The sequence below is a fragment of the Sorex fumeus genome, unplaced genomic scaffold (genome assembly GCF_029834395.1).
Source record: "Sorex fumeus unplaced genomic scaffold, SorFum_2.1 ptg000091l, whole genome shotgun sequence".
Taxonomy (NCBI): domain Eukaryota; kingdom Metazoa; phylum Chordata; class Mammalia; order Eulipotyphla; family Soricidae; genus Sorex; species Sorex fumeus.
Window position 1 is genome coordinate 407,574 of NW_026606148.1, and position 25,336 is coordinate 432,909.

Sequence of the window (25,336 nt, forward strand, 5' to 3'; positions counted from 1 at the left end):
CACGCGGCCGACCCGGGTTCAATTCCTGGCATCCTATGTGGTCCCCGAGCAATGCCAGGAGTGATTCCTGAGTGCATGAGCCACGAATAACCCCTGTGCATCGCTAGTGTAACCCGAAAAGCAAACAAAAAAATGAGGTTGTATATGGTTGTATGTGAGTGTATGTGTGTATACGTGTGTGTCAGTGTATGTATAGATATCAGTGTCTGTATATGCATGTATATGTGTGCATGTGTATATGAGAGTGCATGCATGTATGTGTGCATATGTGAGTAAGTATGTGTGAGTATGTGTGTGAGTGCATGTATGTGAGTGTATTTCAGTGTATGTGTATGGGTGAGTCCATACATGTGTATGTGTGAGTGCATGTGTGCATGTGCTTATCGGTAAGTAAATGTGTGTATATGTGAGTGCGAATATATGTGTTTGAGTGCATATGAGTATGTGAGTGTATGTGTGTTGATGCATGTGGTTGTGGGTATATGTGTTTGTGTGTCTGAGTGTATGTGTATATGACTGTATGTGAGTGTATGTGATTGTGAATATATGTGTATTCGTATAAGTATGTATGTGTGAATGTGTGTATGTAAGTGTATATGTGAGTATGGTGTGAGTGTATGTGTATGTGATTGTGAATATATTAATGTAAGTATGTGTGTGTTTGCTGGTTTTGGCATCTCGAATATGACACAGATAGCTTGCCAGGCTCTGCCGTGCAGGCGGGATGTGAGCAAGCCGGGTACCGCAAAGGGTTCAGCACCATCGACCACATCCACACGACAACCAAGCTCATTGAGGTTTCTCGGGAGTTCAAGATGCCGCTCTGCTTAACGTTCATTGATTTAAAGAAGGCCTTTGATTGCGTTGAGACGGAAGCGGTCATTGAGTCCCTAGCCAATCAGGGCATTCAAGCCCAATACATCAGGATCCTCCGTGAGCTCTATTGCGGATTCACTACCAGGATCTCACCATTCTACAAAGAAGTGATCGTTGATGTCAAGAGAGGGGTGCGGCAGGGTGATACCATTTCACCGAAACTCTTCAGTGCCACCCTCGAGAATATCATGCGACGACTGGAATGGGAAGACGGTCGGCAATTACACCACCTCTGCTTTGCTGATGACATTGTTCTAATAACACCAAACAATAGCCAAGTGGCACAAATGCTGGCCGACTTCGTCCGTGAGTGTGGAAAGGTCGGACTACAGCTGAATTTTACAAAGACAATGTTTATGAGAAACAGCCTCGTTCCTGACACCCCGTTCTCTCTCAACGGAACGACCATCTCCGAATGCAACAGCTATGTGTACCTAGGTCGAAAAGTCAACATGATGAATCACCTGGCACCTGAGTTGCGCAGGAGGAAGAGAGTGGCTTGGAACGCCTTCAAGAGCGTCAAAGAAATAGCTTAGAGGACGAAGAACCTCTGACTCTGGGCACATCTCTTTGATTCCACTCTTCTTCCTGCATTATTAACATACGCCTCAGAGACCTGGGCCCTATGAAAACAGGATGAGAACGCTATTCGGGTCTCCCAAAGAGGAATCGAGAGAGCTATGCTTGGAGTGTGACGCTTCACTCAAATGAGAGAAAGAATCCGGAGATCCGACCTCCATCGATGGTTAAGAATCAGGGACGCTGTCTCATTTGCCAAGGCGTTGAAAATCAGATGGGCTGGACACGTAATGAGATTTGGAGACAACTGCTGGACTAGAGCCGATACCGACTGGATTCCATGGGATGTCAAAATACCGCGTAGCTGCCCACCTACGAGATGGTCAGACTTCTTCGTCAAGACCCTGAACGATTGGTTTGAGGCTCTTTGTGTTCCTAGAACGAGCAGACGCCATTGGGCTACACTAGCACGCGACAGGGATGGATGCAGACATTACTGGTGCCTGCTTGAGCAACGGGATGTCAAGTGATCAAGTGATGTGTGTGTGTGTGTGTGTGTGTGTGTGTGTGTGTGTGTGTGTGTCCATGAGTGTATCTGGATATGTGAGTGTATGACTCCATGTGATTGTGAGTATCGGTATTTGTATAAGTGTATGTGTATGTATGTATGTGAGTGGACATACTCACATGTATGTGATTGTATCTGTGTATATTGTGTGTGTGTGTGTGTGTGTGTGGCTTCTGTTAGTGCAGGCGGAGCTTGCAGTGCCACCGCTGTGCCCCGAGGATGGGTGGGTTTCAGAGTCTCCCTCATGAGGTGACGAGAGGGTCTTGCTGATCCTGCTTCCCAGCTGCCTCTTCATGCTTCTGCGCAGCTGCCGAGAGACGCCCAGAGGAATGTTCTGGTCCCAGTGCCAGACCGGTCTGGCGTTGTGCATGAACGAGTGCGTGGGTTGGCCCTTGGTGCTCCTGCTCAGGGTGCTGTGAGCCCGCCAGGGAGACCTGATCTGCAGAGGACTGGCTACTGCAGGGACAGTGGCCCAGCCACGGATCTCGCTACACAGGGCTGGAGCAGAGGAAGGAACGTGGGTCTGGAGGGGCAGGAAAGCAGCTGCAGGCGTGGGGAGGAGAGGCCACGGGCAGGTGTGGGGAGGACAGGCCACGGGCAGGCGTGGGGAGGACAGGCCACAGGGCAGGCGTGCGGGATGCACGGGGCATGGCCACATGCAGGGTTCCTGGCAGGGCCCTCCTCGAAGGGGTGGTCTTGCAGAGGTAGCACCCACATCTGCATCCGTAGCTCCCAGGGAGGCTGCATGTGCTGTGAGTCTCTGCTTTTCGGAAGCTGGGGGGCTCTGGGGCAGACAGCATAGTCCCCCAGGGCTGCCGAACAAGTATAGGGCAGGGCACGGCTGGGGAGGCAGGTCCCTGGGTGGAGCGGGCCAGCTGCCTTTTCCCCACCCTTGGGGGCACTCCTGGGTGTGGGTGTCGCTGCTGGGTGTGCTCGAAGCCTTATTCCTGCTGCCAGGCAGCAGGAATCCCAGGACATTTTCCATCATGACCCCCTGGAAAACCCTGGAGTGAAAGAGCCCAGCCTTCTGCTGCCAGCAGTCAGGGAGTCATGTCCACCGGATAAGCCTGCCTGGTGTTTTTGTAAGGCTGGTCTGCAGGTGCTGCAAATGCCCACCCCAGCCACTACCCAGCCCTGCCACCTCTGGGCTGCTATCCAGTGCTCTGATCCCATCCCTTGGTGGCCCTCAGGGGAGAAGTGCTGGGGGGGGGGGGGAATGTAGAGCTGATGACCCCTTTCAAATCCTGCCAGCCCTCGTGCCCGGGGGAAACTGAGGCCCGGGGGAAACTGAGGCCCGGGGCCTTACCTCGCAGAAGAAGGTGGAGAAGCAGCACGACGGCATTGCCTATTTTGTGGCGGGCCTGCCTGGGGGTCCACAGGACTGAGGCCGTTGGCTCTGGTGTGGGAGCCGGAAATGGCCCTGAGTCCCCCAGGGCAGGGTTGGGCACACCTGGGAGTGCAGGAGTGAGTCCCAGTGACACTTAGCCAAACGCCTCAGACGCACGCAGCCTGCACTGGGGGTGGGGGCTGCCCCGAGCTCCATCAGGTGCAGGGCCTGCTTAGGGATGGCCCCGCGCCCCCTCACCTCCCTGGCATCTGCTTTTTCTCGCCTCCACTGCAGACCCCGCCCGAGTCCTCAACATGCCGCCCGTCATCTACGTGCCCGTGGGTATTCACGGCTACATCCGCTGCCCCGTGGACGCGGAGCCGCCGGCCACCCTGGTCAAGTGGAACAAGGACGGACGGCCCCTGCAGGTGGAGAAGGTGCTGAGCGCTGCTGGCCTGGAGGCCCGCGCAGACACACTAATTAGCACGTGTGCGGGCATGCAGCACGTAGGCATGCAGGTGCTTCTCGGGCAGCATGTATGACAACGGGCATGCGTGCACACAGAAGCCCCTGGCGCGCAGAGAGGGACACACAGCACGCAGACGTGCAGCACGTAGGCCCGCCAGCCCCCAGGCAATGCTGCCCCTCAGGGCTGATGCCCGCCAGCACCCCCTCCTCCCCCCACCCCCGCACCCCGTCTCAGGACTGCACACCACTCCTGGGCGGCAGCTGCAGCTCCTCCCAGGTTGGCCGGGGCTGGCCCGAACTCCCCCTGACCCACCCCTGTGCCCCGCCAGAACCTGGGCTGGACCCTCCTGGAGGACGGCTCCATCCGCATCGAGGAGGCCACAGAGGAGGCGCTGGGCACGTACACCTGTGTGCCTTACAACACGCTGGGGACCATGGGCCAGTCGGCCCCCGCGCGGCTCGTCCTGAAGGTGAGTGCTGCGGGCGCCCCCACCCTGCCCCCCACTTCCGGTACCCCCACATCACACTCGCGCTGCTCCCCCAGGACCCCCCGTACTTCACGGTGCTGCCAGGCTGGGAGTACAGGCAGGAGGCGGGCCGGGAGTTGCTTATCCCGTGTGCTGCTGCTGGCGACCCCTTCCCTGTCATCACCTGGAGAAAGGTACCTATGGGCAGGGGGAGGGGGACCCCCGGCCTCTGCAGCTCCTGGGCGGGCAGGGGTGTGGGGAGGCGGGACCCCTGGTCTCTGCAGCTCCTGGGCGGGCAGGGGAGCAGGGAGGGGGGGCTCTTCCACACCCCTGCCTGGCCCAGTGAGCCCCACGGGGGTCAGGGGCGATGTCCCGAAGAGGGGTGCAGGGTGCGGGCCGCTCCTGTCCTCCTCGCGACTCCTGAGGTGGTGGTGGCGACTTTCTCCCCCTGCACCCCGCTCCTCCCTGTATCACACTTCCCCTGCACCCCGTTTTCCATTCCTGCCCTTCTACCCTCTTCCTGCCCCTCTCCTGGGCCCCCTCTCCTCTCTCCCTCTCTGCCCTCCGGTCCCCTCTTGTCCACCCCCTTGTCCTGCCCTCCTGCCCTTTTCTGCCCCCTCCCCCCACCTCTGCCTCCCTCTCTGGCCCCTTCCTGCCCCCGCCCTCCCCCTCCTGCCCCCTTGCTTGGCCAAGGTAGGGAAGCCCAGCAGGAGCAAGCACAGTGCCCTGCCCAGCGGAAGCCTGCAGTTCCGCGCGCTGAGCAAGGAGGACCACGGCGAGTGGGAGTGTGTCGCCACCAACGTGGTCACCAGCATCACTGCCAGCACCCACCTGACCGTCATCGGTACGGCAGCCTCTGCCTGGATCTCCCCCTCTGGGTCGGCGACCCCAGACTCGCGCCCTGTGGGTTCCTGTCCCCGGCGGCCCCTTCCCCAGTGCGCCAGTTCCCCAGCCTCTCCCTGGACACGAGGCGCCCATGTCCCGGGACAGCTGGGGGAGCCGGGCTGCTGCGCTGGCCTGGAGGGTCCCTGGGGTCCCCTTTCCCACGGCATTCCACTGCTGCTCCCGTTTCCAGCCCGACCCCCCGGGAACCGACCCCAGCAGCGCCAGGCAGCCCCATGCCGGGTCTTGGCCCCGACAGCCGTGGGGCTGGGCAGGTGGTCTGGCGCCATGTTGGGAGGAGCCCGGCCTGGCATCTGCTCAGCTCAGAGCCCACTTGCAGTCTCCCGCCATCCTGGGGGCGGGCATGTCCGGGAGGGCCTGCGGGCTGTGCTGGAGGCCTCGGGGAGCACGAGTCCCAGCTCCCCAGAGGAGGTGCGGGGGGGGACCTCGTGCCCACCTGTCCTGGAGGCCGTGGTGTGGATGGAGCGGAGGGGAGGGCTGCCTCCTGCACAAGCCTCGCTCCCCGGAGCTGCCCGTTCCCCCTGCCCGCCCCTCTGCGGCCTGGCAGTGACCTTCTGGGCCTGCGGGCAGGGCCCTTTGCGGCCTGAGCGTCTCCGCTTGCTCCGCAGGCACCAGCCCCCACGCCCCGGGCAGTGTCCGGGTCCAGGTGTCCATGACGACGGCCAACGTGTCCTGGGAGGCGGCCTACGACGGAGGCTACGAGCAGACATTCTCAGTCTGGTACGGCCCTCTGTGAGTCCGCCCCGCACGCTTCTCTCTGCTTCTCCCCGTCCCGGGTGCGGGGCCAGGGCACGGCCTCCAGGGGACTCGGCTCGGGGCTCCCCCGGCTCAGTGCCCGCCTCCACTTCCTGGGCCATGGCACCTCCTTCGGGTCTCCTCTGCCCCTTGAGGCCCCTGGTCTTCAGGCCACCTGCCATGGTCTCCGGGACACCCAGTCTGGCTCTCACGCGGCCCTTCCCCATTGGTCCCGGCACCCGGTCCGCGGCCCACCCAGTGCCTTGTGCTCTCCAGATCTCTCCTTCGTCCTGGTTTCTCCCTGGGGGCTCCCTGTGGTGCTCCGGGGGCCCCTCCTGGCAATTGTGGCCGGCAGTGTCGGGCCGAACCCTGGCCCAACCCTTGCCCTGTTCTGCCGCGCTGGTCCCTCTCTTCTCTTTCCTTTCTCTACTCTCTGGGGGCTCTGGGTGTGCGGGTCGCCCCTGGGGGCTCTTCCGTCCTCCCCCACCCTCTTCACAGCCTCAGCCGTGGCGCTTTGAGACCCAAACCTGGGGCCACGCAGATGCACCGTGGGTGGTGCCTGCTCTGCCGTTGGCTCCCCGCGGGCTCCTTCCTCGCACACACGGCCTGTCCTGAGCCACTCTGGGCTCTAGGGGAGCCTCTGGCGGGGGACACGCACCCTCCCCCTGCCCCTCCATGCCTACTCCAGCCAGAGCTGGGGAGGAGGCTGGGGCCTGGGGTGGTGGGGGGCTTCAGGGAGAGTTGGGGCCCACTTGTCTCCCCCGACCCCTCCTGTCCTCACTGTTTGGGTTCTGGATAGACAAGCTGGACTGAGAAGGGGGGATAGGGGGTCTAGGACCAGTGGAGATTTGGGGAATTTGGGGGCCTGGTGGGTTCCAGTGGGGGTCTGGGGACTGTGAGGATGTCAGTGGGTGTGTGTGGGGTCAGTGGGGGTCTGGGGGCTGTGGGGCTCGGTGGGGGCCTGGGGACTGTGGGGGTGCTTGGGGGTCTAGAAGCTGTGGGGGTCAGTGGGAGTTTGGGGGCTTTGGGGGGGTCAGATGTGGGTCTGGAGGGTGCAGGGGCCAGTGCAGACCTGGGGTGGGAGGGGGCCAGTGGGGCCTGGGGGTCTGGAGGTAGGTACCAGTGGGGGGTTGGGGGATGTGGAGGGCCAGTGGGATCTCCGGGTTGTAAGGGTGCCAGTGGGGATCTGGAGGGTGGGAAGGGGCTTGTAGGGGTCTGGAGCATGTGGGGAGCCAGTGAGGGTCTGGGGGCTGTGGGGGTGCCACCAGTAGGCTATGGGGCTCCCTTAGTGGGGAGTTGGGCATAGACTGGGGGTCCCCTTGCTGCTTAGGGCGCTGTTCTCACATGGCCACCAGTGCCCTGGGCGTGGTCGCTTTGGTCCCTGGCCTGACTGGCATGGCAGGTTGGCACCTGCTCTCTCAGCAGATGTGGGTGCAGACATGGGTGCAAACGTGGGCGCAGCTGTGGGTCTAGGCGTGGGCGCAGACGTGGGTGAAGATGTGGGCTCAGATGCGGGCACAGATGTGGGTGCTGGCCACTGCTTCTTGCTCGGCCGGTGCTGCTTCAGCTCCCGTGGGGACCCTGTGGGCAGCAGCGCCGGCACCAGGTCTTCTTTGGACCATTCTTTGTACTGAGTGGCCCCGTGGGAAAGATACTCCCAGCAGCTACAGGGGGTGGCATGGCAGGGGCGGGGGACTGGCACAGCCCTGGCAGCCAGTTGGATTTAGACGGGTGGATAGAGGCCCGCTCCCTGGGGGCCTCGCGGGCGCCCTCCTCGGTCCAGTGTGACCCACCCGGCCCCTTGGCCCTGTCCCCTCATTTCCTTTGATCAGGATGAAGCGGGCACAGTTCGGGCCCCACGATTGGCTGTCTCTGCCGGTGCCCCCGGGCCCCAATTGGCTGCTGGTGGACGGCCTGGAGCCCGAGACGGCCTACCAGTTCAGCGTCCTGGCTCAGAACAGGCTGGGGAGCAGCGCCTTCAGTGAGGTGGTCACTGTGAACACTTTAGGTGAGGCCTGGGCGTGTCTCGCTGGAGCAGGGGGTCCCGGCAGGCAGCAGGCAGCAAGCCCAGCCAGGCCCTGAGCGTGTGCGTGTTCCAGCCCTGGTTTTCGATCCCTGGGCCTCAGCTGGGGGTGGGGGAGGGAAACGGTGAACTGAGTGAGGGTGGTCTCCTGGTCCCCAGCTTTGGTTTCTGCCCCCTTCTTTCCTGAAACCCCCCCTCTGCTCCACACACACACACACACACACACACACACACACACACACACACACACCATTTCTGTTCTTATGGCCACACCTGGTGGTGCTCAGGCCTTACTCTGGCTCTGTGTTTAGGGATCACTGCTCATGGTGCCGGGCTGGAACCCGGGCTGGCTGTGCAGGTTGAGGGCTTTCCCAACTGGACTGGCTCTGGCCCAGTGGCAGGCGGCCCCCAGCTCCTCCTAGTGCTGCAGGGAGTCCGTGTGTGTGTGTGTGTGTGTGTGTGTGTGTGGCGGGGGGCGTGGGGGGTTGCAGTAGCGTGGGCCTTGTCTCCACCCGGCCCACAAGGGATCTCTGGGGAGTCTTCCAGAGACCCTGTCTTCTGAGAATAGGCATCGGGGCCTAGAGACCACTCAGGGCGGGTGTGCGTGTCTGCCAGGCCCCACATTATTCCACAGCATGGCTGGGCCCCAGTCTGGAGCCTCACGGCTGGGCTGTCTGAGAGCTGTACGGAGTAGCCCCCAGGCCCCTGGGATATTGCTTGAGACCCCACAGAAAATGGTACCCGATTCTCCTTTTTTGCCAGCAGTTCTTTAAAAGAAAGCTGGGGGCCGGCAAGAAGGTATAGTGGTTAGGACGTTTGCCTTGCATGTGACTAGGCCAGGTTCGATCCCTGACACCCTACATGGGCCTCCAAGTACCGCCAGGAGCAGTTCCTGAGTGCAGAGCCGGGAGTAACTCTTGAGAACTGCTGAGTGTGGCCCCAAAACCATGGGTTGCTTTGCAAGCAGCCAACCTGGGTTTGATCCCCGGCATCCCCTAGTCTTCCAGGAGCAGTCCCCAAGCACAGAGCCAGGAGTAAGCCCCGAGCACCGACAGGTGTGGCCCGAAACCCACCCCGCACCGCCCAAGGGAGGAAAGGACAGGCAGGTGACAGGAGGCGCCGGGCCAGGGGCAGGTGCGGGCCCCACGTGACCGTGCCGTCTCCTTTGCACAGCATTCCCGATCACAACTCCAGAACCCCTGGTGCTCGTCAGCCCACCGAGGTGCCTCACAGCCAACCGGACGCAGCAGGGCGTGCTCCTGGCCTGGCTGCCCCCCGCCAACCACAGCTTCCCTATCGACCGCTACGTCATGGAGTTCCGCGTGGGCGAGCGCTGGGAGACCCTGGACGATGCCATCCCGGGCACCGAAGGGGACTTCTTCGCCAAGGACCTGTCCCAGGTGAGGGCCGGGCTGCTCCCGCCTCTCCCGCCTCCGGTCGGGAAGGGGCTGCTGGGCCGTCTGAGGCCCGGCTCAGGTGTTCGAGGGCTCCGCCTGGGCTGGGGTTTGCGTGCTTGGATGCCATCAGTCCTGCTGGGGAACGGATGTAGCGCAGGGACACAGGGCAGGGGACACAGATTGGGATAGGGGACACAGGGCAGGGCAGGGAGGCAGTGCTCTGCTGCCTTTCCTTCTTCATTTACTGGACACTTTTTCTTTTTTTTTCTTTTTGGGTCACACCCAGCGATGCTCAGGGGTTACTCCTGGCTCTGCACTCAGGAATCACTCCTGGTGGTGCTTGGGGGACCCTATGGGATGCCGGGGATTGAACTCGGGTCGACTGTGTGCAAGGCAAACACTCTACCCACTGTGCTATTGCTCTGGCCCTTACTGGACACTTTTGTGCCGAATTTGGTGCCTGGTGGCTCCGGTGTGGCTCCTCTGAGTACAGTGCTCAGGGACTGATGCCTGGGACTGAGTCAGCGTGGCAGGGCCAGAGGTCAGCGCAGGAGGCCTCTGGGCCAGTGTGGGGGGCCCTGGGTCAGTGTGGTGGGGTCATTGGTCAGCCCGGGGCGGGGCCTGGGTCAGCAAGGGGGGCTCTAGTGCCATGTTCCCTGGCAGAGGCTCCGGCTGGAACCTGTTTTTAGCCCCAGAGCTTTGCACTCTTGTGGTTGGTGCTGCTCCCTCTAAGAACAGACACAGTGCCTCCCACACCCCAGAACAGAATACAGTACCCCCCAGAACAGGGCACAGGCCCCCCCACAGAACAGGACACGGTGTCTCCCCCACCCCAGAACAGGACCCAGTGCCTTCCCCACCCCAGAACAGAACATGTGCCCCCTCCCCAGAACAGGGCACAGTGCCTTCCCCTCCCCTCCCACAGAAATAGGGCACGGTGTCCCTGCCACCCTCTGTGGCGTGGTTCCTGCAGAGCAGGGTCTGTCCCGTGTCCCCGCCCCTGACAGCCTTGTGTGGCTACAGGACACCTGGTATGAGTTCCGGGTTCTGGCCGTCATGCAGGATCTCATCAGCGAGCCCAGCAACATCGCCGGGGTCTCCAGCACAGGTACGTGGGGAGTGCATGGCTCCAGGGAGGGGGTGCCAAGTCCTTGGGGAAAAGGGCTGATGTGGGCTTGGGGATGGGATGGGGTCACCGTGGCCCCCATCCGGCCGTGTGTCCTGCCTCTAGCCCCAGTCCTAGTCTCATGCTGTGGCCTCCGTGGATGTGGTTTTCATCCGTGGCCCCTTGGAGTGTCCTGGGTCCCCTCTGATCCCAGGGGAGTCAGGCTGCTCTGAGGGATGGGGCAGTGGCAGTGAGGCGGAGCCCCTGCATCTGCGGGGATGCCGTGAGGACTGCGATCTGGGGACAAGTGTGCCGGCCAGCCTGCGAGGTTTGGGGACAAGCACTCAAGCCATCCTGTGAGGTTTGGGGACACGCACGCAAGGTCATCCCGTGAGGTTTGGGGACACACACCAGGGCCATCCCGTGAGGGCCAAGTGCCTTCCCCGCCACTCTGTCTCCTGTGCCTCCTCTGAGTGCAGAAGCAGCAGCATCCTGTCCAGAAAGGCCACCGAGGGCTGGGGAGGGGAAGGCCAGGGAGTAGGGGCTGAGCCCAGGTGGAGGGCGGACGTGGAGGTGGTCTGAGGCCTCTCAGCAAACGCTCCTGTGGCTGGCACTGTGCTGTCCAGTCCTGTTGACGTCCTGGCATGTCATGCAGGACATCTGCCCCAGCCAGTCAGGGTCCCCCAAGCCCCACCATCTAGGGCCCCCTTCTGTCCCCAGGCAAGCCCAGTCCGGAGCAGGCCCTCAGGGCGTGCTCGCTGGGTGGCATTAGTTCTTTTTTCTGTGTTCTTCACCCCTGTATGGGGGCATCGTCCAGGGTCTGTCCTCCCTGGCTTCTTCGTTCAGCAGAGCCCCCTGCAGTTCCGCCCAGTCTTGTGCGCTGGGACCCAGTTTCTCCCTCCGCCCGCTGGTGCTCGGGTGCTTGGCTGTTGCTAGGTGTTGCTGTTTGAGTAGTGCTGCAGGCATGTACTCAGAGCGGCAGATATCTTTTCAAATGAGTGTTTTTGGAGTAGGACTGCTGGGTCCCATGGAAATCCATTCTTAAATTTTTTCTTTTAGTTTTTGGGCCACACCCAGCTGTGCTCAGGGCTTACTCTTGGCTCTGTGCTTAGGGATTATTCCTTGCAGGCTTGAGATGCTGGGGAATCAAACCTGGGTCCACCATGTGCAAGGCAAGCGCCCGATCTGCTGTGCAATCTCTCCAGCCCCCTCATTCTTTCTTTTTATTTTATTTTTAAAAATTTTTATTAGTGAGACATCATGAGGTACAGTTGCAGACTTAAAAACTTTTGTGCTTGGGTTTCAGTTATACAATGATCAAATACCCATCCCTCCACCAGCACCCATTTCCCACCACCACGGATCCCAGTATCCCTCCCACCCCCCGTCCCCCCCATCCCACCCTGCCTCTGTGGCAGGGCATTCCCATTTGTTCTCTCTCTCTTATTGGGTGTTGTGGTTTGCAAAAGAGGCAATGGGTGACAATCATGTTCAGTCTATAGTCTACTTTCAGCATGCATCTCCCATCCTGGGAGGATCCTCCCAACACTTTTATTTGGTGCTCCCTTCTCTATCTGAGCTCCCTTTCCCCTTAGCATGTGTGGTTGGCCTCCAAGCTATGGAGTAAAATTCCTGGTACTAATCTTGGCCATTCTTGGGTGTTAGTCTCCTATTTTGTTACTTTATGTCCCCCAGATGAATGCAATCTTTCTATGTCTGTCCCTCTCTTTCTTACTCATTTCGCTTAACATGATACTTCCCGTGTAGTACCACTTGTATGTAAATTTCATGACTTCGCAGCCCCCTCATTCTTAACTTAAAAAAAATTTTTTTAATTGAATCACCATGAGACACAGTTACAAAGTTGTTCGTGACTGGGTTTCAGTCATACAATTGCTCCAACACCCGACCTTTCACCATTGTCCCCAGTTTCCCTCCTCTCTCGCTCTCTCTTTCCTCTCTCTCTCTCTCTCTCTCTCCCCTCCCTTTCTTTTGCGCATCATGGTTTGCAGCACAGGTACTGAAAGTTCATCGTGTCGGCCGCTTTACCTACTCCAGCGCTCAGTTCTTGTCCCGGGGTTCCACTACTCTTTGAGCCAATAGCCTACAGTTTTGGCAGGTTGATTTCTTGGTGAACTCGGTCCTGAGGTGATGGAGTCTGGTCAGAGGCCTGGCAGTGACTTCAGGGTATCAGGAAGCCCAAGGGTGCCGCCAGGGTGCTGTGAGTCTAGGCTGACCTGCGGTGATGCTGTGCTCTCCGGCTTGGGTGCCCCAGGCGCTCTGGGCGGGCTGCGCTTTCCTGTTCCAGTAGAGCCTGGCCAGGGGCCCCTCGCCCTCGCCCTCGGGTCTGGTCTCCAGGTAGTCGGAGCTGAAGGACTCAGGAGAGACCTTCCTCCAAGACCTGCTGTGGGCTGCGGTGGTGGGGACGGCGCGGGGCCTGGGGCGTTGCCACCTCTGGCCGGGAACCGGGCTGTGAGCAGGAACCCTCCAGGACCACTCTGCAGGCACCGAGCAGGACTTGAAAAGCCGTTTTGCCAGTATTGGTTCTTCCAGTCCATAAACCGGCAATACCTTCCCATTTTCTCCCTTTCTCTTCTGTTTCAGCAGTGATTTATAGTTTTCACTGTATAAGTGTTTTATCTTGTCATGTCCCTGGAAGGGAGTTTCGTCACACATTGACCAGACCAGACGCGAGGCTACAGGCCCCTTTATCGCTAGCTCGAGCTAGGGTCCAAGTCTCATCCAACGCAGTGGAGTCCTGACAAGGACCCTGACTCCGAAGTCTAAGCAGCTTATATAGGGTTTGGTTACATAACAGCATTTTTTCTAGGAACTGGCAATACGTTTCCAATCCTTGTCCCTGTCTGGTCCTGTGACTTCAGGGACCAGCATTATGTTTCTAATTCTTGGTCCCTGTCTGTTCCCATGACTCCACTCCCTAGGCCTCCTCTACTTGGTTGGACGCCGACTCCCATGCACCCTACTCTGATAGGCTGTTCTCTTGGGTCAGTTTATCTGCCCAGGACGGTATTGTTTTCTGAGAAGTCGGGACTTTCTGAAGGTGGGGGAACCGAGACTTAGGCCTGCTGAGTTTCAGTCTTTTTTTTTTTTTATTGAATCATCATGAGAGCAGTTACAAAGCTTTCAGGTTAAAGTCTCAGTCATAACAAAGTCTCGATCAAACACCCATTCCTTCACCAGTGCCCGTTTTTCACCACCAAGCACCCCAATATACCCCTTATCCCTCCCCTCCTCCTGCCAGCGTGGCAGATGATTTCTACTTTACTCTCTCTCTACTTTGATTACATTCAATTTTTTGACAGAAGACCTACCATTATTTATTTATTTATTTATAAATTTTTATTAGTGAGACACCATGAGGTACAGTTGTAGGCTTACAAATTTTTGTGCTTGGGTTTCAGTTATACAGTGATCAAGTACCCATCCCTCCACCAGCGCCCATTTCCCACCACCACGGATCCCAGTATCCCTCCCACCCCCCGTCCCCCCATCCCACCCTGCCTCTGTGGCAGGGCATTCCCTTTTGTTCTCTCTCTCCTTTTGGGTGTTGTGGTTTGCAAAAGAGGCATTGAGTGGCAATCATGTTTGATCTATAGTCTACTTTCACCATGCTTCTCCCATCCTGGGAGGATCCTCCCAACACCCTTTATTTGGTGCTCCCTTCTCTATCTGAGCTCCCTTTTCCCCTAGCATGTGTGGCTGGCCTCCAAACCATGGAGCAAAATTCCTGGTATTAATCTCGGCCACTCTTGGGTGTGAGTCTCCTATTTTGTTACATTATGTTCCCCAGATGAATGCAATCTTTCTATGTCTATCCCGCTCTTTCTGACTCATTTCCCTTAACATGATACTTTCCATGCAGTACACTTGTATGTAAATTTCATGACCTCATCTTTTCTAACCGCTACATAGTACTCCACTGTGTAAACGTACCAAAGTTTCTTTAACCAGTCATCTGTTCTCAGAAACTCAGGCTTTTTCCAGATTCTGGCTATTGTAAAGAGTGTTGCAATGAACAAACAAGTGCAGATGTCACTTCGACTATAATTTTTTGCCTCCCTGGGATATATTCCCAGGAGTGGTATTGCTGGGTCAAATGGGAGCTCAATTTCTAATTTTTTGAGAATCGTCCACACTGTTTTCCAAAAGGGCTGAACCAGTCGGCATTCCCACCAGCAGTGAAGGAGAGTCCCTTTCTCACCACATCGGCACCAGCACCGGTTGCTTTTGTTCTTTTCGATGTGGGCCAGTCTCTGTGGTGTGAAATGATATCTCATTGTTGTTTTGATCTGTATCTCCCTGATGATTAATGAGGTAGAGCATTTTCTCATGTGCCTTTTAGCCATTCGGATTTCTTCTTTGAGAAAGTTTCTGTTCATTCTGTTGCCCCGTTTTTTGTTGGGGTTGGATGTTTTCTTCTTGTGGAGTTCAACCAGTACATTGGATATCCTTGATATCTATCCCTTGTCAGATGTGTATTTGGCGAATATCCTTTCCCATTCTGTAGACTGTCTTTGTATTTTGGTCACTGTTTCTTTTGAGGTGCAGAAGCTTCTTAGTTTAAGATAGTCCCATTTGTCTGTCTCTGTTTTCACTTGCTTGGCCAGTGGCGTGACATCTTTGAAGATACCATTAGCATCAATGTCATGGAGGGTTTTGCCAACTTTGTCTTCAATGTACCTTATGGAATCCCGATCTGATGTTGAGGTCTTTAATCCATTTTGATCTTTCTTTTGTACATGGTGTTAGGCAGAAATCTGAGCCCACTTTTTTTGCATGTAGCTGTCCAGTTTTGCCAGCACAGTTTGTTAAAGAGGCTTTCCTTGCTCCACTTCACTTTTCTTGCCCCCTTATCGAAGATTAGATGATCAGATGCTTGGGGGGAGATGTCAGTATATTCAACCTTGTTCCATTGGTCTACAGCTCTGCCTTTGGTCCAGTACCATGCTGTTTTAATTATTAGCGCTTTGTAGTAGAGTTTGAAGTTAGGGAGGTTGATTCCTCTCATTTCCCCCCCCCCCCCCAAGAATGGCTTTAGCTATTAGTGGGGGCTTATTGTTCCATATAAATTCTAGGAGTGTTTGCTCCATTTCTTTGAAGAATGCCATGGGTATCGTAATAGGGATTGCATTGAATTTGTACAGTGCTTTGGGAAGTATTGCCATTTTGACAATGTTAATTCTCCCAATCCACGAACAGGGGATATTTTTCCATTTCCTTGTGTCCTCTTTTATTTCCTAAGTAGTGTTTTGTAGTTTTCTAGACCTACCATTATTATTTGGAATTTTCTCCCAACATTCAGATCTGTCAAGAAGGCATCATTAGATAATTTGTTTTCTATTGCTGATAATGAGGAGCATATTGGATTTCTGATATTTTAGTAATTAAGTCCGGAGGGATTTCTGCCAGAAGCTGCTGGGTTCCGAGATTGGTTTGTATGCTTCTGGGATCATGGCCATTCAGGAGGGAGAGGAGCCATTTGTGGTGGGCAACTTGGGGTCTCATCGGGGCAGGGAGAAGGGAGTTTCAGTCTTAAAGTGGAGCCTGTCATGGCTCCACTTCAGCCTCATAATCTCCCTAGTTGATTCCTAGGGGTTTGATGGTTTGGGGCAGTATTTTGAAGGGAATATTTTTTTTTTTGCTTTTTGAGGTCACACCCGGTGATGCACAGGGGTTACTCCTGGCTCTGCACTCAGGAATTACCCCTGGCAGTGCTCAGGGGACCAAATGGGATTCTGGGAATCGAACCCGGGTTGGCCGCATGCTCAGGCAAATGCCCTACTCTCTGTGCTATTGCTCCAGCCACTTGAAGGGAATTATTTTTTAAAGTTTCTTTTCCAGTTCATCATTTGTGTAAAAGGATGCATTTTTGTTGCATTAAAAAATCATAGGTGGGTGTTGATTTCTAACCTTTCCTTGTTTTAATATGTTTAATCACATTGATCGACTTGTATCTGTTGAACCATTCTTGTATCCCTGAGATAAATCCCTCTTGATCATGGTGTATGACCCTTTTAATATATTGTTAGCTTTGGCTCACTAAGATTTTATTGAAGATCTTTGCATCTATATACATTAGGGAATTTGGTTTGTAAATTATTTTTTTTGGTGATTTCTCTGCTTTGGCATCAGGATAATATTGGCCTCATAGAAGCTATTTGGGAGGATTTCTATTTTATTGACTTTCTGGAAGAGTCCTACTTAGATGGGTAGACAATTCAGAAAACCAGTTCTTGGATTCATCGATCTTTTGTATTTGTGTTTTTGTTGAATCATTGATTTTGTTCTAGGTTTTATTATTTCCTTCCTTCTGTTTATTTTGTGGGCTGGAGTGATAGCACAGCGGTAGGGCGTTTGCCTTGCACGCAGCCAACATGGCCGACCCGAGTTCGATTCCTCCGCCCCTCTCGGAGAGCCCGGCAAGCTACCGAGAGTATCTCGCCCGCACGGCAGAGCCTGGCAAGCTACCCGTGACGTACTCGATATGCCAAACACAGTAACAAGTCTCACAATGTTACTGGGTTCGCTCGAGCAAGCTGATGAACAACGGGAGGACCGTGACCGTGTTTATTTTGTTGCTCTTTTCCTAGTGACTCGTATGAGTGTTGGCCGCTCCTTGTTTCCAGAGAGTTCAGCTTGCATTGCTGTGAGCTTCCCCTCAGGATAGATTTTGCTGTGGCCGTGTTCGGGCAGTGGTGTCTTCCCCTGCTTTGTTTCTGGGTATTCTCTGATTCCTTCTGTGATTTCCTCTTTGACCCACTGCTTGTTCACTAGTAAGTTGTTTAGTGTCCAAGTATTTGAATTTTTGTCCACTTTAAAATTTTTGTCTTTTATGTGTTTTTTTTTAAATAATTTTTTTGGGGTCACACTCGATGGTGCTCAGGGCTTACCCCTGGCTCTGCACCCAGGGATCACTCCTCATGGGCTCTGGAGACCATACGACGTGCTAGGGATTCAACCCCAGTCAGCTGTGTACGAGGCAAGTGCCCTATTCACTGTACTATTTTTCTGACTCCTTTCTCTGACCATTTGTTACTTGTATCCTTTGTTTCTTTATATCCCACATGTGAGAGAACATTCTGGGTCTGTTTCTCTCCTTCTGGCCGATTTCATTCAGTATGATTCCTCCAATCTGTTTGTGTAGCGGCAAATTGCTTGGTTTCATTTTTTTCTTATGTTCCACTGTGTACGCCATTGTCTCTCATCCCGTCGCCTGTCCTTGGGCACCTGATTTGTTTCCAGATTTTGGCTGTTGTGATTAGTGCTGCAGTGAACATAGGAACACTTATGTCTTTTCTGAATATGACTTTGGGCCCTTGTGGTAGAGTCCCTGAAGTAAAATTGTTGGGTCATATGGAAGCTCAATTTCTGATTCTTGAGAAGTGCCCAGATTGTTTTCCAAAAAGTTTGAACCAGTCAACGTTCCTGCAGCAGTGGATGAGGGCCTCTCCCCACACAATACTACCAACACTGGTTGTTTCATTCTTTGTGATGTGTCCCCATGATGTGAGGTGAGCCCTCACGGTTGTCTTGTATTGTATTTCCATGATAAATGATGCAAGACAATTTTTCATGTACTTATCGGACATCTATCTATCTTCTTTGAGGAAGAGTTGTTTTTTTAAAAAAATTTTTTTTGGGTCACGCTCAGTGGTGTTCAGGGCTTACTCCTGGCTCTGGACCCAGGGATCACTCCTCATGGGCTTTGGGGAATCATACAAGGTGTTGGATTCAACTCCAGTCAGCTGAGTGCAAGGCAAGTGCCCTACTCACTGCACATCTCTTCCCCCCTCATTAAAAAACTGTTTTTTTTTAAATAGCACTGTGATTTACTGGTTGTTTCAGGCATTGTATGTTCCAACACCAATCCCACCACCAGTGTAAACTTCCCTCCACTCATGTCCCTAGTTTCCCTCCCAGTCCCCTACCCCCAGCCTGTCCCCTCAGCAGGCACAAACAACGAAAAGGCAAATGGAATTGTCAAAACTTAGATCAGTAAAAGTCAATTTGTGATAATTGTTATATCTCACAATGGTGCTATTAAAGTTATTATCTGGGGATTTACTGCGCTGGTTGGTGCCAGTTCAGCCTTCTATGTGATTGTTTAGGCTCATTGAGCTTGGTGGGCACCTCTGCAACATTCCCAGCAGATTCGTGGAGATCCTACTGGCTGACAATACTATGAAATTTGGAGCGATGGAGCTGGAATGATTTGGTGGCGTGGAAGTTTGATGAAGCTCATTTGAGGAGCCGGACCGTTTCTCTGCTCCTGTGTTGGAGGGTGTCAGGTGTGGCAGGGGGCTGCTGTGCCCTCAGGCACAAAGGGGGATCTGCCGCCTCCTTACCTAGAGTGTTAGCCCAGACCAGTCTACCTGGGATGATTTGGCGGCATCATCTTTCAGAGATTATGGAGCTAGGCTGTTTCTACGTCGGAGGATGTTGGGTTCTTTTCCCCACGTTTTGACTTTTTGTTTTCTTGTTAAGTTTAACAAGCACTTTGTATGTCTTAGACACTAACCCTTTTTTAGATGAGTGGTGGGCAAGTCTCTCTCAGCCCGTGAAGTGCCTTTTAATTTTGTTCGTTGATTCTTTCTGCAGTGCAGAAGTTCCTTAATTTGATGTAGCTCCTAATTTGTTTATTTTTGCTCACATTTGCGTGGCCAGTGGCATAGAATCAATGGAAGATGCCTCTAGGTTTGATGTAATGAAAGGTTCGACTCAGATTTTCCCAGTACAACTTATGAGTATAGGTCTGATAGGAAGGGTTTTTTTTAAAATATTTTTAAAAATTTTATAAAGTTGTTCACAATATTTGATTACATTTAATGTTTGAACACCATTCCCACCACCATTACACCTTCCCGCTACCATATTTCGGATGTTTCCATCCTGAACCCTAACCCAAACCCCAAATAGGAACCGGAATAATTTATTTTGCATTGTTTGTTATGAAAAACTGCTGAAAATGCTTCAAAAAAGTTTCCTTAGAGGAAAGTGTGTGAAGATTGTTGTATTTCACCCAGGGGCCTTTAAGCCCTCCTATAAGAGATCACTAACATGTTTGTTAAAGTTTGAACTTTGTGTGCTTAAATATATTTATGTATCTGTAAAATAATATCACCCTCTAAGATTGTTGCCTCCTACTTTAAACCCCATCAAATGTGGTGTGGTCCTCTTGGAGTATGGGTGGTGTGAGGTATAAGGTGTCACGTGGCTGGGGCTGGAGCTATAGTACAGCGGGTAGGGCGTTTGCCTTGCACGCGACTGACCCGGGTTTGATTCCCAGCATCCGATATGGTCCCCTGAGCACCCCCAGGAGTAATTCCTGAGTGCAAAGCCAGGAGTAACTCCTGAGCATCGCTGGGTGTGATGCAAAAAGAAAAAAAAAAAGACGTCACGTGACTGCAAATGTGGCTGCATAGTCCAGAAATACGTCCACTCTTAGATGAGGCTCGGCCTGACTGTGTGGAGAGCAGCCATGAGTGGCCATGAATATGGTGGTGGTTGAGTTTTGGAGGTTATAGGCTGCCAGGGCTGGGTCCCTTGGGGCCAGGAGGGGCCTCATCCGACCCCTCCGTGGCACCCTGAATGAAACAGCCTGGTGCAGGGTGTGGCGGCATGGTTATGGCATGTGCTTTGTTATGCTCCCTTGAGGGAGAGAAGAAAATGAGACTGATATGGAGGGTTTTTTTTTGGGGGGGGAAGATCACACCTAGTGTTGCTCAGGGGTTACTCCTGGCTCTGTGCTCAGGAGTTACTCCTGGCTGTTCTTGGAAGACCATATGGGATGGCGGGATTGAACCCGGATCAGCCACATGCAAGGCAAATGCCCTACCTGCTGTACTATTGCTCTGGCCCCAATATGGATGTTTTTGATTGACTTTGTGTATGGTGTGAGATACGGTGCATGATGTGAGATAAGGGTCTGAGTTAACTTTTTGGTTTTTTGGGGGGACATACTGGCAGTGTTCAAGTTGTTACTTCTGGCTCTGCACTCAGGAATTACTCCTGGAAGTAACTTGGGAGACCACATGGGATGCCAGGGATTGAACCTGGGTCAGCGATGTTCAGGCATGTACCTTACCTGCTATACTACCTCTAGCCCTGAGCTAACTTTTTCACATATGACTGATCAGTTTTCCCAAGGAGTGATAGCACAGTGGGTAGGGCATTTGCCTTGCACGTGGCCAACACGGCCGGCCCGAGTTAGATTCCTCCGCCCCTCTTGGAGAGCCCGGCAAGCTACCGGGAGTATCTCCCCCACACAGCAAAGCCTGGCAAGCTACCCATGATGAATTCAATATGCCAAACACAGTAACAAGTCTCCCAATGTTACTGGGCCCACTTGAGCAAATCGATGAACAATGGGAGGACAGTGACAGTGACAGTGACATTTACTGAAGAGACTTTTCTTGCTCCACTTCATACTCTGAGCTCCTTTGTCAATGACTGTGTTCAGAGGGTTCCTCTCTGGCTCTCATTCTACCCCACTGGTCTGAGGGTCTGTGATTATTTCAGTACCATGCTGTCTTAATTCTTACTGTTTTGCATTATAATTTAAAGTTGGGGGGAAAAAGCCTTCCATAGTATTTCCTAAGATGGCTCTTTGGGGTGTTTTTACTTTCCTTTTTTTATAACTATATAAATTCCAGCAGCATTTGGTCTGTGTCTTTTAAAAATGTCATGGGTGTTTTTATAAAAACTACACTAAATCTGTATATTGCTTTGAATAGGATTGTCCTTGTTAATCCTTTTGACAGGGGATGCGATTTTATTTCCTTCTCCCTCTCTTATTTCTTTCAGCTGTGAATTACAGGTTTCTTTGAATAAGTCTTTCACCTCTTTTGTTAGGCTGATTCCCAGGCACTTTTTTTTTTGAGGTACAATTTTGAATGGGGATTTCTTTTATTTTTCTCTCTTCTGTTGTTTGCATATAGGAATGCCACGGATTTCTGCATGTTCATTTTGTAGCCTACTACGTTATCGAACAAGTTTATCGTTTCTAGGAGTATTTTATGTAGAGTCCTTAGGGTTTTCTAGGTTTATTCTCATGTCACCTGCAAATAATGAGTTTGATTCTGTTCTAATCTGGATGCCCTTAGTATCTTTTTCTTGCCTAATTGCTATGGCAAGGACTTCTAATACTACATTTAACGGTAGCAATGAGACTGGGCAACCTTTTCTTGTGCCTGATCAGAAGGCTTTCGGTTTTTCACTATTGAAGTTAGCTGTGGGTTCATGGTAAATGGTTTTAATATATTGAGGAAAGTTCCTTCAATTCCCATTTTGAATTTTAATCATGAATGGATGTTGGATCTTTCTTAGCATCTATTGATATGATCATATTTTAAAAAATTAATCACTGTCACTGTCACTGTCACTGTCCTCCTGTTGTTCATTGATTTGCTCGAGTGGGTCCAGTAACGTCTCCATTTTGAGACTTGTAGTTACTGTGTTTGGCATATCGAATACATCATGGTGAGCTTGCCAGGATTTGCCGTGCAGGTGAGATACTCTTGGTAGCTTGGTGGGCTCTCCAAGTGGGGCGGAGGAATCGAACCCGGTTCACCCGGGTTGGCTGCGTGCAATAAAAACACCCTACCGCTGTGCTATTGCTCCAGCCCCATTTTATTTTTTAATATTTTTCTTATTTATTTTTTTGCTTTTTGGGTCACACCTGGTAATGCCCAGGAGTTACTCCTGGCTCTGCACTCAGAAATCACTCCTGGCGGTGCTTGGGTCACCATATGGGATGCTGGGAATCAAACCCAGGTCATCTGTGTGCAAGGCAAATGCCCTCCCTACTGTATTATTGCTCCAGCCCCTTATTTTATTTTTATAGTTAAAGATTTTATTTTTTATTTTTTTGCTTTTTGGGTCATACCCAGCTCAGGGGTTGTTCCTGGCTCTGCACTGAGGAATCACTCCTGGCAGTGCTCAGGGGACCATATGGGATGCTGGGAATCGAACCTGGGTTGACCAAGTGCAAGGCAAATGCCCTACCCGCTTTGCTCCGGCAAAGAATTTATTTTAATGTAGACAAAAGCAATAACTGTTGATACAGTTCTAGAGGTAAAATTGATTAGATAACAAAGCTCCAATATGAAAATCAATAGTGTAAAAATAATCGGTTTTTAAATAATGTGACATTGTGTCTGATCACGGGGGTTGTCTAAGAAATTATTTAGCTGTTGATAGTTACCTTCTACATTATTGTTTCTGTTTAGTTGGCTTCTGTTACTTTCCCATCTAATTTGGTGTGCTCCTACTGGAATTTCATTGTTGAGGAATAAGAAGGTATCATGGCTATGCAGACTTCAGAAACTCTGGTCGATGGCCAATCAGTTGACTGCAGGAATTGGTATTTCCATGAATTTCAGCAATTTGGCATGCATCCCCTCGGGGATTCAGTCAGGAATTTGTAGAGCAGGGCAAGGGGTCAGGGTCGGGGAGTGAGTCAACATGGCAGAGGCTGTCTGGCCACATGTTTTTTTTTTTTTTTTTTTTTTTGCTTTTTGGGTCACACCCAGCGATGCTCAGGGGTTACTCCTGGCTCATGCACTCAGGAATTAGTCCTGGCGGTGCTCGGGGGACCATATGGGATGCTGGGAATCGAACCTGTGTTGCCATGTTGGCTGCGTGCAAGGCAAACGCCCTACTCACTGTGCTATCGCTCCAGCCCCTGGCCACATGGTTTTATTTTTCCTTTATTGATATTACATTGATTGATTTGTGCTCTCTTTCCCTCTTTCCCCTTCCCTTCCCTTCCCTTCCCTTCCCCCTTCCCTTCCCTTCCCTTCCCTTCCTTCCCTTCCCTTCCCTTCCCTTCCCTTTCCTTCCTTTCCTCCCTTCCCTTCCCCCTTCCCTTCCCTTCCTTCCCTTCCCTTCCTTCCCTTAACCCTTCCCTTCCCTTCCCTTCCTTCCCCCTTCCTTCCCTTCCCTTCCTTTCCCTTCCCTTCTCCCTTCCCTTCCCTTCCCTTCCCCTTCCCTTCCCTTCCCTTCCCTTCCCTTCCCTTCCCTTCCCCCTTCCCTTCCCTTCCCTTCCCCCTTCCCTTCCCCTTCCCTTCCCTTCCCTTCCTTCCCTTCCCTTCCCCCTTCCCTTCCCTTCCCTTCCCTTCCCTTCCCTTCCCCTTCCCTCCCTTCCCTTCCCTTCCTTCCCTTCCTTCCCTTCCCTTCCCTTCCCTTCCCTTCCCTTCCCCTTCCCTTCCCTTCCCTTCCCTTCCCTTCCCTTCCCTTCCCTCCCTTCCCTTCCCTTCCTTCCCTCCCTTCCCTTCCCTTCCCTTCCTTCCCTTCCTTCCCTTCCCTTCCCTTCCCTTCCTTCCCTTCCCTTCCCTTCCCTTCCCTTCCCTTCCCTCCCTTCCCTTCCCTCCCTTCCCAACCTTCCCTTCCCAACCACCCTTCCCCATCCCTTCCCAACCCTTCCCTTCCCTCCCCCTTCCCTTCCCCCTTCCCCCTTCCCTTCCCCTTCCCTTCCCTTCCCTTCCCCCTTCCCTTCCCCTTCCTTCCTTCCCTTCCTTCCCTTCCCTTCCCTTCCCTTCCCTTCCCTTCCCTTCCTTCCCTTCCCTTCCTTCCCTTCCCTTCCCTTCCCTCTCCCTTCCCTTCCCTTCCCTTCCCTTCCTTCCCTTCCCTTCCCTTCCCTTCCCTTCCTTCCTTCCCTTCCCTTCCCTTCCCCCTTCCCTTCCTTCCCTTCCCTTCCCTTCCCCCTTCCCTTCCCCCTTCCCTTCCCTTCCCTTCCCTTCCCTTCCTTCCCCCTTCCCTTCCCTTCCCTTCCTTCCCTTCCCTTCCCTTCCCTTCCCTTCCCTTCCCTTCCCTTCCTACCCTTCCCTTCCCTTCCCTTCCCTTCCCCCTTCCCTTCCCTTCCCTTCCCTTCCCTTCCCTTCCCTTCCCTTCCCTTCCCTTCCCTTCCCTTCCCTTCCCTTCCCTTCCCTTCCCCCCTTCCCTTCCCTTCCCTTCCCTTCCCTTCCCTTCCCTTCCCTTCCCTTCCCTTCCCTTCCCTTCCCTTCCCTTCCCTTCCCCCTTCCCTTCCCTTCCCTTCCCTTCCCTTCCCTTCCCTTCCCTTCCCCCTTCCCTTCCCTTCCCTTCCTTTCCCTTCCCTTCCCCTTCCCTTCCCTTCCCTTCCCTTCCCTTCCCTTCCCTTCCTTCCCTTCCCTTCCTTCCCTTCCCTTCCTTCCCTTCCCCCTTCCCTTCCCTTCCCTTCCCTTCCCTCCCTTCCCTTCCTTCCCTTCCCTTCCCTTCCCTTCCCTTCCCTTCCCTTCCCTTCCCTTCCCTTCCCCCTTCCCTTCCCTTCCCTTCCCTTCCCTTCCCTTCCCTTCCCTTCCCTTCCCTTCCCTTCCCTTCCCTTCCCTTCCCTTCCTTCCCCCTTCCCCTTCCCTTCCCTTCCCTTCCCTTCCCTTCCCTTCCCTTCCCTTCCCTTCCCTTCCCTTCCCTTCCCTTCCCCCTTCCCTTCCCTTCCCTTCCCTTCCCTTCCCTTCCCTTCCCTTCCCCCCTTCCCTTCCCTTCCCTTCCTTTCCCTTCCCTTCCCCCTTCCCTTCCCTTCCCTTCCCTTCCCTTCCCTTCCCTTCCCTTCCCTTCCCCTTCCCTTCCCTTCCCTTCCCTTCCCTTCCCTTCCCTTCCCTTCCCCCTTCCCTTCCTTTCCCTTCCCTTCCCTTCCCTTCCCTTCCCTTCCCTTCCCTTCCCTTCCCTTCCTTCCTTCCTTCCCTTCCCTTCCCTTCCCTTCCCTTCCCTTCCCTTCCCTTCCCTTCCTTCCCTTCCCTTCCCTTCCCTTCCTTCCCTTCCCTTCCCTTCCCTTCCCTTCCCTTCTCCTTCCCCCTTCCTTCCCTTCCCTTCCCTTCCCTTCCCTTCCCTTCCCTTCCCTTCCCTTCCCTCCCCTCCCTCCCCTCCCCTCCCCTCCCCTCCCCTCCCCTTCCCTTCCCTTCCCTTCCCCACAC

The 25,336-nt window shown here is 53.8% G+C and overlaps 1 protein-coding gene across 5 annotated transcripts in view; it reads left to right on the forward strand.

The window, feature by feature from the left end:
• Positions 1-25,336, forward strand: part of IGSF9B (immunoglobulin superfamily member 9B) — a 62,967-nt gene that overhangs the window by 18,909 nt on the left and 18,722 nt on the right. For 4 of the 5 annotated variants that reach the window (XM_056131439.1, XM_056131441.1, XM_056131442.1 and 1 more), the window contains exons 8-15: positions 3,585-3,727; positions 4,088-4,228; positions 4,303-4,419; positions 4,919-5,069; positions 5,737-5,860; positions 7,696-7,871; positions 9,060-9,286; positions 10,307-10,391. In XM_056131439.1, coding sequence (XP_055987414.1) covers positions 3,585-3,727; positions 4,088-4,228; positions 4,303-4,419; positions 4,919-5,069; positions 5,737-5,860; positions 7,696-7,871; positions 9,060-9,286; positions 10,307-10,391 — 1,164 coding nt within the window. The remainder of the gene's footprint in view (positions 1-3,584; positions 3,728-4,087; positions 4,229-4,302; positions 4,420-4,918; positions 5,070-5,736; positions 5,861-7,695; positions 7,872-9,059; positions 9,287-10,306; positions 10,392-25,336) is intronic. The other variant, XM_056131440.1, reaches the window with a different exon arrangement.